The sequence below is a fragment of the Vidua macroura genome, chromosome 4 (genome assembly GCF_024509145.1).
Source record: "Vidua macroura isolate BioBank_ID:100142 chromosome 4, ASM2450914v1, whole genome shotgun sequence".
Classification (NCBI taxonomy): domain Eukaryota; kingdom Metazoa; phylum Chordata; class Aves; order Passeriformes; family Viduidae; genus Vidua; species Vidua macroura.
Window position 1 is genome coordinate 3,943,706 of NC_071574.1, and position 15,404 is coordinate 3,959,109.

Below are 15,404 nucleotides of genomic sequence, written 5' to 3' on the forward strand. Positions count from 1 at the left end.
TTTAAATTCAGAACCTCGTGCAAATTCAAATTCAAATTCAGAACAGTGAAACCCATAAGGCTGAAAATGACATAGATAATCACTGTCTAGAAGCCCAGGCATGTCTTCTGCTAGCAGTAATGTCTAAGTCAACTGATGTCTCCATATGCTCTGGCAAATAGCTAATATTTACAAGAAGGGGCTTACTTTTTCTTTGCTTGAATCTAGTTTCTGGTTTCCATCAACAGAATACAACTGTTAATCTCATCTGCTAGCATAACTGGGCAATAAATATAAATTTCTTTTAAAAAATCTATAATTATATTGCCTGTAAGTTTAAGTATAGCATAATAAAGAAGGGGGTTTTGTACCAAAAACCTCATGCTAGTCTAGATGGAACTGAAGGTTTTTGGAAGACAGCTAATAGACCATTGTGATCTTTTCCTAGGAAATGTGAAAAATTATTCATGAAGACTCACATAATGCCAGTATTATCAATTCAGCCAAATGTAAAATAATCAAGTTGGAGTTCAGTGACAACTAAAACTGCCCAGCCAATCCTACCTGCTAAGACTGATTATAAGGAATGTTTTGCAGCACATGGTACGCAAATTCTTCCCAGTACAGGCTCTCCACAACTGTCTCAAATACTGTGACACAACTTGATGTAACACATCTCTCTTAGTTTCCTTCCCTAGCCATGTAAGAAAACTCAACAGCTTTGCCTCCTTTCTTAAGTTCAAATATATAACAGCAAGGACAGCGAGCATATCAGGCTACAAGTGAAGTGATGGATTTATATTCTCTCTGTTTTGTGTCAGTACAAAATATTTCTGCTCAACCACAGGTGTAGCTTTTTGTTGGTTCCCCACCTCCCAGCCATGAGCATAAAGTGAGTACTCTTCTCTCTACAGAAACAGAAGAGTATCACTTCTCCCCAATATTCAAGCATTCTAACTTGCTTCCACTGTCAACTCCCAACCCTTAATACCAGATGAGGCACCAAAACCTAAGAACATTTTTCACCTTTAGATCTACCCAAGTACAAAGAGCTGATTACACAACTAAACCAGTGATGAGACAGGGACTTGGTGCCTCAGTCTGCCCTACCTGTGCAAGGATCTCATCCAGCCACATAGTGTGATGCTGTGGATTGGCCAGCAGCCACTTGATAGCAGCATTGTAAACCTGCTTTTCATTTTCAATATTCAGGTCACTGGAGGACAGGAGTTTATGGAGATGCTGTGGTGACACACTCACAAAGTCCTCGCACTCCATCACTTCTGTGAAATGTTCACAAGCAAACTGATCAGCCATGTCCATCAGGTCGATGCGGTTGTGGCTCTCGGCAAACGCCCTGACTGCCAGGCAGTTGGAGGGGTGGAAGTGCAGCTTCATGTATTCACAGCAGGCCTTTGCCACCAGTTCTACCTGCAGGATGCAGGCGGCGTACAGGAGGGGCTGCACATTATCCACCGTCAGCGTGAGCCGCGAGGAGTATGCGAACTTCACCAGGTCCTCGATGGCATCGCCATCAAAGTCCCTGATCTCGATCAGCTTCTGCTTGGCTTCAGCCATTTCCGAAAGAAACATGGCTCGGAAGTACGGGATAACGCAAGCTAGCACCAGTTTGTGGCAGGAGATTAGCTTTGAACCAACCTGAAAGAGAAAAGAACAAAAAAAAAAACCCAATGTTTTACTGGAACGTCCGTTTTGGCTGTGCAAGCAGGAACAGTGAAGCTGAAATAAGAATTCTGGACTCCATGTATTTTCTCCACACAAATTAACCCCATTTGTCCTGTATTTCTGACATTACATCCAAGTATCCCAAGGAATTCTAAGGAGTAGCTTGGCCATGAGAGTACAGCAAAGCTGTAACACAGGTAAGCAATTGCAGAGATGCACCAAACTTGCCTTTAAAAGCCTTATGAAATGTCCTTAGAAATATTCTAGATGCATCTTGAAGACAGCAGGAGACTGCTAGACACTTGTTTTATACACACTCAGAGACTTTAAGGGGGGCAAATTAGAAAGGAACATTTTTAGACTACATAATTTAGATTTCTGGACTTTTACTACTGTTGAAGAATTGATGTTTATAGAAGTAAATTCATGTAAAAACACAGGAATAACAGCTGTTTCAGGGGTTATTAAAAGTTACCAATCACTTCAAAATTTTTAGAATGTTTACCCACTAAAGACAGTGTACTCGGCATAAAGAAAAGGTATTTCTCAAAATTCTGATCAGAAAATGTAAAATAAGCTTTTCAGGTACAAAATTCTAGAATTCCACTACATTAAAAAAGAATCTAAGTATTAAAGGTAAATGAGCAATCCACTTCTTATTTGTGTTCCAGGAGTGCTTTCTTACAGCCTTTGTCACTCTGCACTAACATAAAGGGATGGCTGCCTGACATAAGCAACCAGTTCCCCTGATGGACTCAAATTACATGTTCATTTTCAGATGAAGGTGCTACAGAGAGCTGTTGTGCATTTAAGAAAATAAAAAGATACTAAATTATAAAGGATATTTTGGGTTTTTTTTTTTTTAGCTCTGATTCAATACTCAGTTGCTCTTACCTTTTTAAAGAGTATGATCAACACAAGTGTAACCTACCTGGTGAGCAGTGAGCTGACTACAGAGGGCAAACACACAAGAAAGTGTATGCAGATTAAAAAAGAGGAAAAGATGGATTGTTCAATGTGATTACTTCAGATCATCCCAGAAGGAACAATTCAGACCTACCAAATGAACAAAAAGCAAACCACCAGGAGAAAAGCAGATGGTATTCATCTGCCACTCTCCACCTTCTAACAGCCTTCTAAGACTGTTCATATGACAGCAGCAGGAGAGTAGGTGAAATTCCAGAATTTAACTTTTGGAGCAGAGGGAGTCTTCCTGTGTGCTCCCACAGCTTATCACTGTTACATCATTAGCACTCCAGCTAACTACAGCACTGATACAGAAAGATGCTACCACTGCTCTGCTGTACCAGGGAAAGCTCCCAGGCCATTCTTACTCTCAGACACTTTAATTCTGCCCATCATCCCACTCTCTAATTAAACCTTCCTTTTGAATTAAGTGGCTTTACTATGTTACCCAAATCTGCTTAATTTTAAATTACAGACTGCTTTAGGTTGGAAGGGACCTTAAAGGTTATCTCATTCCACCCCCTGCCATGGGCAGAGAGACCTTCCACCAGTTATATAGCATGTTCTTGCTATTTTGAAATTAAGAGTTCCCCTCCAGTTACTAACTATCATAGTTTAAGAGCCAGCAGTAAATAATTGGTCTGATAAAAGCAATGCTAGAATTGCTCACTAAGGTCACACAAAAGCAGAAAGTTCAATAGAGATCTGATTATTCTTACAACATGAGTGAGGCCTGAGCACTACAGGAAGAAAAATCAAGCCCCCTGAAAATTCTAATTCAAGAACATAGTTAGCAGTTACTTGAAAATCCCTCATTTAGGAAGCCATACAATAAGATGTATATCCACAGGTTGCTCTAGCCTTCACTGGAGGCCAAGTCATGTCATCTAACATTCTTAAGTTACCAAAATAGCTCCACACAGATCATACAAATGAACATTAATACAAGCCTAACTTAGAGAAAGTTAAACTGCAGCCCTAGTAAAGTGTTTTTTCCAGTGCAAGTTTCCGTAGCAGGAATATGCATTGAACTATGTTTATAAAATAAGACTTTCTGCCTTTTTTTTTTTTTCCTTTCCAAGGGTAGGTGGAAAAGAAGGAAGGTAAGAATGAGGTCAATAAGAAAAGGGATGAGGAGGGTTGGTAACACCAGGGACATACATCTGTCAAGGATTTTCCCTGTTCATATCTAACAGTCAAAGTAGCAGGCTAACAACTTCTCCTAAAGGCATCTGTCATTCATTCTTGGTTCAGGAACTGTGCTTCATCACCATTCCTTAAATAATTATCTTGAACTAATATGTTGTTTAGCTAAGCAATACTTAATATTCAAAGGTGCTGGCACCAACATCTATGCATGCTAAATACAAATTTATTGTAATCAAGATATAAGTAATATACAGCTGAGTTACAAATAATGCCTTACAGCAATGCTATGCAAGAATCATAAAATTTGCTTCCTCTGTCTCTCTTTCTTTACTCTTTGATCAGCTGAAGAAGACAACTGTCTGGGGTTTTTTTTCTTTCTTTTTTTATAGAATGCTGGAAGTTAGATTTGTTCCAGAAATCCTGTTTGATGAGAAGAATCAAGCAAAACAACACAAAATGCAGACATGGAGGTAAAATTGGGGATGAAAGTATCTTGAGAAAAAAGAGGCTACAAGTAGCTGGAATCGCACAGTAATTAGTGACCAGCTGTGGGAACTTGCTGAGAAGGCAAGTTGGATGAGCTCAAAGTCATGTACTTCCTCTCTCAGACTGTCAATATTTTAGTGTTTAAATTTCAGCTGTAAACTTCCTAAATAAGGAAAAAAAAAACCTAGCGTCTCTAAATATGTCTCAGATCCAAGAGGTATTCTGTGGTTTCCACACCCCTGCCAATATTCACAGCCAACTCCCAACACACTTATCTGCAGCTTAATCTTCAGACTGATACATGCAATGGATATGCGACAAGTATCACCTTCAGTGTAACATCACAGAGCTCTCCAGCTTCAAAGAAGTGAAGAAGAGAGCTGTGAAAATCCTTCCAAGCCTCATTTGCCTCAAACACAAAGACATCCTCATCCCCATCACTGCTGGAAGGCTGAGTTTGCTGCTGCTGCCGCCTTTTCCCCTTTATCAGATGTTGTTTTGCCTGTTCAGGGACCATGGATTCTGAAGCCATTGGCTGTTGCTTCTCTCACTGTATCAATCTTCAAAACCTCCTGCCAAGATAAAATCCAGCCCATCAGGAGTTAGGTCCTAAAATTCAGTTCTGTTCATCTTCCTGTTTAAAAACACACACACAAAAAGAAAACAAGACATTAGGTAATGCTAGTACGTAACACTTCGATTACATTATAATACTACCTGTGATCGTACTTGGGGAAGGTTAGAGGTGAAGGGACCAAAAAAGAGACCCACAGATAAGAATCCTATGTAGGTACCTTTAGAAAAAGCCATTATTTATGAACTTTTTGTCCTCACTTCTTGATAAAGACATGAAAAAGAAAAAGCAAATATATACCACAGAATCGTAGAATTGTTTGGGTTGGAAAGGAACTTAAAAGATTATACAGTTCCAACCTTCCATTAGACCAGGTTGCTCAGAGCCCCATCCACCCTGGCCTTGAATACTTCCAGGGATGGGGTATCTGCAGCTTCTCTGGAAACCATTTTCCAGTGTCTCACCACCCTCACAGCAAAGAACTTCTTCCTAACCTCTAATCCAAATCTCTCCTCTTTTCGTTGGACCTGTTCCCATTTGTCCTATGACCACCTGCCTGTGTAAAAAGCAACTCTCCCTGTCTTTCATGAGCCACCTTTAAGTGCTGGAAGGTACTTCAGAGTATACTGAGAAGCATGACTCTTACACTGACTACCTTTGGTTTCACAGCTTCTTCATTAATTTATGATGCATTCATTCTTCATTCTATGCTAAGAGTTGACTGCTATGATTCAGGGATTTCTGGTCATGGACTCTGGTGCTGGAGGAAGTGGACTGGCCACAAAAGAACAAAAAATTCTTCTGCAATAAAAATTTAAGTCACATGTCTGAGAGCAGTACTGATTTTCCTTTGTGAGATTTTGGAAGTGCCCATGTCTCTTACTAAATTTACAGCTCTTCATGCATCAGTACTGGAGAAAAAGCAGGAAGTGGCCTGAGGCAACCATACTTGTTCCTGCTATAGGTCACAGGGTTGCTGCCAGCTCCACATCCTGTGTGGTGACAGAGCTGGTGGCTGCACTGAGCTAGGTAGGTTCAAGTGAGATCAAACATGGAATATTTGCCTGTGGTGCTTTAAGCAAGGCAAGTATTCTTCCTTTAAAAGATATGCAAGAGAAAGATCTTACTTCTTCCAAAACTACAAATTAGCTCAAAGATATTATGGATGATGGCGTCTTTACACATTTTATAGCAATGAATACTTTTTTCCGCTGAAAATTTAGCTTCATTATGCCAGATCTGACAAATTACTAAGGTATTCTTCTAGTTCATGATGATATTTTGGGTCTCAAATTAATTCTCCATGACTGGTACTCATGTTTAACACACTCTTCAAAGAGGTCACTATAGCACTGAGATCTGAAGCTGACAGAGCTTCAGACACAATCTCCTGAGGTTATAAAAATTAACATGGACAAACAAGAGGGAAAAGACTGATGTTGAAATGCTGCACAGAGATGCTGAAAGGCATCATGTAAGGTAAGATAAAGCATCTCTAGCCAACACTTGCAGGGAACTCGTGCTTATTTTGGTCTTTGACGGACACTTGTGTTTCATCACTCCCTGCTTATTCACATCCAACCATTGCTACAGCGAGTAAAGACACTGCTTTCAGACAGAACTGCCACTGACTGCTAAATGAGAGTTCACAGCTCCCAAGTCATAAGGTTTTTCCATCTGACACATATGCTACATTTAGCTTCCTGCTTTAACTGCAGCTGCACACAGACTTGCCTCATCTAGTCTGTGTCTCAAGGTAAAAAAGGCTGATGTGTACATTTTACCTATTCGGCATATGCCACTGTTAACACCAACATAAAACCCATGAATCTTAAGAAAAAAATCAGTGCTGCTGGGGTGAATTTTTTATGCTAAAAATAAACTAAGCAATAGTACAAAAGCCAGAGATAACTGATTTTAAGCAATGCTCTTCATCCATATCTCATGCTCATAGCAAATAAAGGTCTTTGAGATGCTCTGAGCTCTTGCCTGTAAGGAAAGATGTTGAGTGTATATTTGGATTTATATATTTGATACTAAGTACTGACTTGATATTGTAGGGGAAGAAAATAGAAATTACCCTAGAGAAAAGAAATGGTGTTACTCAGGCACACAGCCATAGATAAGAAAATCACATCTATGAGAGAGTGCCCAGTATTATGATATCAAATATGTGTATGAGAACACGAGAAGTCAGTTACTGTTTCTCAGGTAAAGAGAAGTTTCTGCAACATGTTAAAAATTAACATGTGTAATATAACCTTCAGAAATATTCAGACAGCAATCGACTGATATACTTCAGCTTTTTTCTGATGGTGGCAGGTAGATTTTTTATTCTTCCCCCAGTCAACAATTCAGGAGCGTCCTGTTTCTGTCATACACCTAGGTCATGAAAATATTTTTAGACATCTATCCCCAAATCTTCCACTGTTCTTAATCACAGCATCTCACAATGTGAGTGTTCAAAGAAATCATCTGCTATGGAAAGTACCAGCTGTAGCCACGTTTCATTTGCCAGAAAATACTGGCTTGGGCTCATCTTTAGCCGTAAGCCTTTTCTGTTCTCAGATTTCAAACTAAAAAGAAATTAATTTTAGCAGCACTTGACTCAAGGTACTAAATTCTGAAAATCTGAAGATCACACCAAATTCATGAAGATCAGTGTATTTCAACTCCACAAACAAGGAGAAGAGTCTTTACACATTTTTACTCCCCAAACCAACAGTAACTCAACAATAACATCCAATTACTTGAGGTTAGTTTCATCCTGGGTGAATGCCAGACACACACAGTCTTTCCTCTCTAGAACAAAACACTGCCATGGCCATTCAGAGCTGCAATAACATGCCCCCTTTTTCACCTTGACAATTAAGTCTTCCAGCCTGCATACAGTCTAATATTTTGATGACATTAAGGGCATACTTGACCATCACAGCAAGTGACTGAGGAAACTAAAGGAAGTACCTCATTCATAACATCATCTATCACTCCTTGTAAACAGCTACTTGACACTTTCCATGAAGAAGTAGCTGTCTGAATAAAATAAAAACCAAACAAAACAAACAAATGCCACACATGTTTACAGCTCACCATCATTTGCTGAGAGCCAGTCAGCAATTTTCTTATTAAAGTCAAATATTTAGAAATACTGATGATGTCTGCTATTCTCAAGAGGGCAGCTGTTCCAGACCCCAAAGTCTGTGCTCTGGTCATCAGTGCTGGTCCTCAGGCAAGGGACTGAGGATCTCCTCCTAGCTGTTCCTCAAACTTATAAAAACAAGAAAGGATGGGAGGTCAGAGCACAAAAAGCTATCATACAACTGCTCTAAGTCAGACAACATCTGAATTCAGTAACATCTGAAAGTGACATGATTTTGACTCACACATTCTAACTAAATCTTAAAACTGAATAAAGTGTAAAATTTCTCAAGTCACATTGAGTACTTAAGTTCAGTAGAGACAAAATACCTCCATTTTGAAACAAAAAGAAATTGAAGGCAATAGGCAGCGGTAGGACATGAATAGCATCGCTCTGTTTTCCCCCATTATGAAATTAAATCCCAGGAATCCTGGCCAACAAGCTAATCTGGACATTGGAGTACCCTTTCCCCTGTGGAGCACCTCAGGAGGCAGTGTCCCAGAAGGAAGGGATCATCCTTATTCTTTCTCTGACACATGGGAGGAAGATACTTATTTCCTGTTATAAAACAAACAAAACCAAGATTGCCACTGTAACAAAAACTAGTCAGTGTTCAGATAAGCGATATTATGATACCTGTAAATCCAACACTCCTTATGATCAGTGGTACTGAAGCTGGATAAAAGGTGGCAGATGTGCAGGAGAAATAAAGATACAGATGAAGTTTTCCCAAGTATCCTGTGTGTAATTTTGACTATCTACCCCCAAGATGAACTAAAATCACATCATGATCTGTGCAAAGAAGGGTGGTGAGCCTCCCTCAAAAACCAAAAACGTTTTAATTGAAGGAGACAAGAAATTTGTCTTTGTACGTGCAGCTGTGTAAAACTAACTCGTCTAACACAGCACCTGAAATGCTGTCACTGCCACCCACAAGATCAGAACAGCAGAGGCAGCAACAAGATCTTATCCAGTTTAATCCAGCTAACAGAGTTGTTGTCTTGTGTTGTGCAAAGAAAACTTGAACGTTTGGAGAAAGGACAGCTGTCAGAGCTAAGGAAGACACCTTAGGGAGGGAGAGAAGTGGGAAGGGCAGGAGGCAGCTGCAGTGCAAACTGCAGACAAGCAGCAGCTTTGGCAGGGACTGTGCCAGCAGCTGTTTCACTGCTCAGTCTGGCTACAGCTGCACCATCGAGAAGGAACATGGGGGGGGAAAAATTGATAAGACAAAATAGTGTAGAAAATCCTCAGTTCTCTCCCATTCTCCCTTCTCATCTTTAACTCTATTAAAGATGATGTGGAAACATTATGCAAAACTGTTCAGATGCCCACACTAATTATGTCAAATTAGACAAGGCTGGAAAACATGGCAACGTTCAAATTACATGCTGTATTACAACCCTAAGCCTACTGCACTTTTCAGCAGAAAGTTATTTAACAGAAAGAAAAAAAGTCAGAAACCACCCATCTAACTGGTTTAGCTTGTTTAAAACCACCAGGATTGCTTTTGTAGAAACACATAGAAAAGTTTCTTAGACAACACTAATTTACAGTTTCTAAATCCTTTCAGCATTTCAAAGGTTCTTTGCAGCAAGAAGTGACATTATTGTTTTGTTTTACTTGTCACACAGATAGCTCAGCAACAGTGAAATGGGTATAGCTAGCACCATCTCTCCCAAATTTGTTAATGAAAATCCCATCAGGTGCTGCAGACACACAAGCCATGAATGAGGACTGCTCTTCCTTGGAAAAATGCAACAGGAAATGTGTTTTGTAGAGCATGAAAAACATAGATAAAATTTCATTTTGGAAATAATTCTTCCTGGCAGTCCATTCATGCTGTTTTGAGACAGCTTCTTCCCAGCTCGCTTTGATTCAGTGCTCAGTGAAGTTCTCCTGAGTTTAATCCCAGTTTCCATGAAACACCAGAAAGGCCACCTGTCTCCTGGGATTTACAGAATGACACGTTGACAATTTGTTCAATTTTGCATCATAAAAAAACCCCAAAACCCTCATATGCCATGATTTATTTATGCTTCACTTTTACTTCAGAACAACCAGCAAAATCACTCAGAAGTCACAAAACAGCGAAGCAGGACTCTGCTTTGCAGATACAGGGGTAACTAAGGCACGGATTATTTATACAACGTAAACTTGGGAAGGCTCAAGAAATAGAACACAAAATAAAAACCACTGAAAATCAGTGCAATGGGAGCGTAGTGAAGTGCTGATGCATAAATACAAAATTTAACTAGCCTACTACGTTCACAAGAAGACAGAACAGTCCCTTACCAAGGAGAGGCACTACGGTCTTCTCTGATAGACCATATTAAAAATAACAATAGTTTAATAGTCTTCACAGCAACATTTAATTCAGCCATTCCTGGGAAGTATTAACAGAGAGTAAAATTATTTCTAAGTCATTTGGCATCTTCCTTTATCCTGGATATGTAAATCAAGGCACGATATCCACTAGAGCATTCCAGAAATGTAGCCAAACAATGCTTCCCATGCAGACATCAGTCCCTTCCTCCCAGGACTCTCTGCCTTAGCTGCCAACCATCATCACATTCTCTCCCTTAGAGCTGAGATTCACAAGACAAACAGCTCAAACCATAAAGCAGTATCACCTTCCTTTTGTCCCAGAGCTGCAAGGCTCCTTCAAAATCTGAAATCAAGAGATGGCAGAGGTAATACAAGACAAAAGGCTTCACAACCCAAGATGCTACAACCATTGTAGTTAATTATTATTACAAAAATCTGTTTGGTGAAACGTGCTGGGGAAGAACTAAAGCACTGGCTAATGTGGTGCTGTGCTGCCTTGCATCAAATTACTGGCAGTCATTACACAATGACCCTGTCTTGGTGAGACCACACTGATTACATTTGTCTTTACAAATAAACAGCCAACTACAAAACTGAATGCCAGGCTCCTGACATCGCACTAACAATTAAAAAAATAAATGAAGTTATGAGCACACTGCACAGAAACCCCAGCACAACCCTGCCAGGTAACAACGCAGTCACACTTCTTTCACAGCACAAGAGTTTGCAGAGATTACAGGGGACTCAGCCCAAACTAACTCAAAAACCTCAGACCACATTGCTCGAAGGTGGCTGAACCTTTTGCAGCTCAATCTCCATTTCCAGCAAAGACACATGAGACACGTCTGTTGTGGTTTCAATTTGACAACACTTGATGAGCTATTTTACTTGTTGTGGTACTTCTCCACAGTGTGATTTGTTTCTTGATTATCTTTGCAGAAGCCTTTGCAAACATCACAGAAAGCCAGGTTTCTCTGAGTTTTGTAACGTTGGCAAGTGTATAATATACAGGAATGACTAAGGCAAAGGAGGAAACACAGATACACTTCCCAGTGGCCAGTAAGCAATTGTCTTAAGTAGAAGTGGGAAGGGGGAAACCTACCAAAAGAGGAAGAAAAGCCAAGCAGGCAGTTCCAAGAGCTGGGGGAGCTGTGACATCTTCAATTCTTATTTATTTGAGAAGGGAGGAGAAGCTAGAACTCCTGAGGCTCTCCCCAGCAGCAACGGGCAATTTCTTGCTGTGTTTTTTGTTTGTTTGCTTTTGTTCTTTTAATACAAATATTTTGTTTGGGTTAAGCTAAGTGACTACTCATCCTTTACGAGATGCCCATAGTGAGCTGACTAAGGCACTACCTTTGGCTGTGGTCTCCACACGGAGCAGCTTGAAACGCGCGGAATCCCGGCTCAGCTAATTTTTAATTGACATTTATCTCCCTCTCGGACGGTATGGCTGCCGCATCTCTGTGAATGCCCCCGCAGCACAAACCCCCCAACGCCGAGCCCGGGCACGGCGCCGCCTCTGCGCTCTCCAAGCACAGCCCAGCCCTGGTAACCATTTGCACCGATTCCACCCTAATTCCCCCCAACACCGGCACTCGATCTGGCTCCCTGGCTCCCACCGCGGCGATTCCCTTCGGGCGAGGACAGAGCCGGGCCGGCCTCGCGGCCCTCCCGGGAACGGGAACGGCCCGGCCCGTCCCGCCCTAGCGGGGGTGCCCCGGGGGTCGGAGCCCTCGGCGGTGCTGCGAGGAGGGGGAGCCCACGACACCGCCCGCCGCGCCGAGCCCGCTCCCGGGACCACTGAGCGGAACCTGAGGGCAGGGGGCGCGTTACATAAGGGCGGGGGGAGCCGCCGTGGCGGTACGAGGGACGGCGGGGGAAGGGCGCCCCTCGAAGGGTGTGACGGAGCCCCTCCGGCTGCGGGGGAACGGGAGGTGTGAGGGGAGAGCCGGGGTGAACCCCGCGGTGCCCGCCCGCCGCCCGCCCCGCTCACCTGCGCTGGCCCTGCCGCCGCGGCGGGTCCGGCGGAGCGCCCGCCGCCCGCCAGGGGGCGCGCGGCGCGCATGCGCCGAGGGGCGGGGGTGGGCCGGGGGCAAGGCGGGAGGCGCGGCGGCGCTTCCCGCGCTCCCGCCTCCCCGCATTCCCGGGGGAAGTCGGTTCTGTGTTTGCGGGAAATGGAGTGTGAAAAGCGCCGATCACTTGTTTTTTAATAATCTTAAACGTTTATTAGTAATAAAGCAGTTATAAAAAAAAATGGCAGTAAAATTAGGGTGATAAAAATTTGGACAATGAGGATGAGGGCACTACGAGACAATAAAGAGCAAAGAATTACGGACGTCCCGATGTTTTTGGGCACTGAGCTGCCGAAAACATGCCTTGTGAACAAAGGAATAACCCTTAAAAGCAATAGCCTGTTGCATATTCATATATCTCATACATGATGCAAAAATTCCTTGCAAATTAAGAATTTTCCCGGTTTTTGTCAACTTCTTCCCCTTAATCCATATGGTGGTTCCATAAAGAAGAGAGAGAAGATGGAAAAATGTTTGTCTTTTCTGATAAGGAGGCCATAACTCTTTATGTGCCCTGTCGCTGTTATCTCTGTGCGAAGAGTTTCTTGATTAGCTTATCCCTTTTCTTGAGCTAGTTAAAAATATCTTACATTGCAGAGTTTCTATTTTAACATTATGTTACAACCCAAAACTATATTTAACACACTACTTAAGAGAATTAATAGAGCATAACTTTCTAACATTACACATATAATATTCATTTTAATATTTGCAAAAAGCCAATCATAAAATACGCATTTTTCACATAGACTTTCCCGGTTCTTGGCGCATAACAGGGCTGATCTTCAGCGGGAAGCGGAAGCAGGCAGAGCAGCTCCTGAGAAATTCCATGATCCTGTCCCCCCCAGTTAGTGCAATCTATATCAGCTCCTTCCTCTCCACCTGTCCACCAGCTCTGATCTTTACAAGTGTATATATTTTATATATATATATATCATACAGAGAGATACATACAGCCCCTCCAGTGCAGGAATACATTTCCCCAATACACATTTATTTTTCCCCTCATTTGATTTAGTCCCTTTGTTAGTAGTATCTTTCTCTGCCTGTGGAGTAATAAGTGTAAGCCTTGGTCCCATTTGGTCAAAGCTTGACTTCAGAACTTTAAAAGAATTGGCCAAGAAAGTTTCACAGGCTGCTAGAACCAAAGAAAGACCTCATGAAAGAAATAGATGCCCTGAGGAGTGTGGAGTCTTCCTTGCACAAAAGCAAGCACAGCTTGCCAAATGAAAATGCCAGTCACCTCCAGCCCCACAGATTAAGAGTCCAGTAGATTTCTCAATTCCATACTGCAGAGCTGAAAGCTGGACTCCCACTGGATGCTAAGTTCACTTCTACAAATGTGCATAAAAATTCTAGGATTTCGTTTTTTCCTGAATCCAACACAGTTCTGCTGAAAAGCAAGAAGGTGTTTTATAAATCCATATTTATCTGAGAATGAGTGGCTGGAGCTTTGCAGTTCCACACAGAGTATACATATACTGTTTTTAGGAGGACATGCACAATTAAAGGCAAAAATGTCCAACTAAATAACACTTCTATTTGAGGTGGTCTGTTTGACAAAGACAGAACACTGTCCATGAAGATATGGGGATCATTGTTATTATCACAAATATATCTGATGGGTTTGGGTTGTTATTCCACACCTCTGTGCCTTTTATTCCATAGAGGTCAGAGGCAGTGAAAATTCAGTGGCAAACAGCTGAATTAATTATATGACATGCTTATCAAAAAAAATGTGATCAACCCAGCACACTTTAGGTTCTGCATAAATACATCTCAGAAAATTCCTGTTTGGCAATTTATTTTTTCTGGTTTGTTTGTTTTTTTGTGGTTTGTTTGTTGGTTTTTTTCTGAACATAAAAATCTCAAGCAATCCTCCTCAAGTTCATCTGTATTTTTGAAAGGTACTAACCTGAATGTATGTGGCAGAGATGCTGCTTTCCATGTGGAATTTCCAGAAGGCTGGAATTTTACAAAGTGACCTGTACAGACTTGTGTTTTGCGGATTTCCCCTCCCCTTCTATCACAGTGTACACTTATATTCCCTATTGGCCTCAGAGTTTCTACATCATATATCCACAACCTCCAGCCAGGCAGCTGCTTTATTTCCCCAGACTGGTTCTCTTCAAGATGAAAGCCTGACACCTAAGAAGTGCCAAGGGAGGAAATATTACCTTCCAGCTTCCTCAGACAAGTGTTGGGGATTGAAGCAAGGTCTGCGGGAAGGTAGAAGTCATCAGTGGGCAGACTGCTGTTCTAAATGAGGAATTTTGTGCTCTTATTTCTGGCTTTGAGAGTTAGTGGTACCGCTTGTAATGTATTGTGTCTCTCATCCAATCCTCCTGGAAACCACCAAAAAGGCTCTGATTGACTTCAATCATAGTTTGATCAGGCCTTCAACCCACAAAGATGCCATTGTTTGGTTTTACTGCCATAGTGCTGCTCCTGCTCACACATACATTCACAGGGCTCCAGTCAGTGCTGGGGCCAAGGAAGAGGAGGCAGGGAGGACATGGAAGCACCAACTCCAAGAGACAGCAGGAGGCAAAGCACAGGGCCAGAGTCACTAATCTGACTCATAAGGAGTCCTTAGGCCAGGGTGTGAGGTAGCCCTCTTCAAATTTGGGACTTAGCTGTAGGTGGCTGCATGAAACCTACTCACATGGACTCCTGCTGGGCACCCACGCGTGACCAGAGTTTGGGCTAAGCTTCAGTTGAGTGTTGTGTCCAGAAAGAGAACTGAGGAGCCTGGGATTCTGTCACTGGTATTCAGGAGATGAAGGGTTAAGTCCTTGGTTTTTGTCCGGTTTTTATGCCAAGCAGAAGACTTGGAAACTCAGGCAATGCGGAGAAGAGCAAGTAGCTCTCAGTTGTCACATGCCTGTCCTCTCAGAAAGAGCTGAGCATGTAGTTCAAATAGAAGGAAGAAAAAACAACTTTCAGAGTAGACAAAAGTCACTATTCTCAGATTTGGGGGATGCCACCGAGGCAGGGAAAAGAGACTAAATAGCTTACTGAAAATGCT

At 42.0% G+C, this 15,404-nt stretch overlaps 1 protein-coding gene across 2 annotated transcripts in view; it reads right to left on the reverse strand.

Moving 5' to 3' along the window:
* Positions 1 to 12,364, reverse strand: part of KLHL8 (kelch like family member 8) — a 59,169-nt gene extending 46,805 nt beyond the window's left edge. For both annotated transcript variants that reach the window (XM_053975189.1, XM_053975188.1), the window contains exons 1-3: positions 12,298 to 12,364; positions 4,595 to 4,900; positions 1,090 to 1,638 (exon numbers count right to left, since the gene is read on the reverse strand). In XM_053975189.1, coding sequence (XP_053831164.1) covers positions 1,090 to 1,638; positions 4,595 to 4,798 — 753 coding nt within the window. In that variant the 5' untranslated portion in view covers positions 4,799 to 4,900; positions 12,298 to 12,364. The remainder of the gene's footprint in view (positions 1 to 1,089; positions 1,639 to 4,594; positions 4,901 to 12,297) is intronic.
* Positions 12,365 to 15,404: the final 3,040 nt, after the last annotated feature.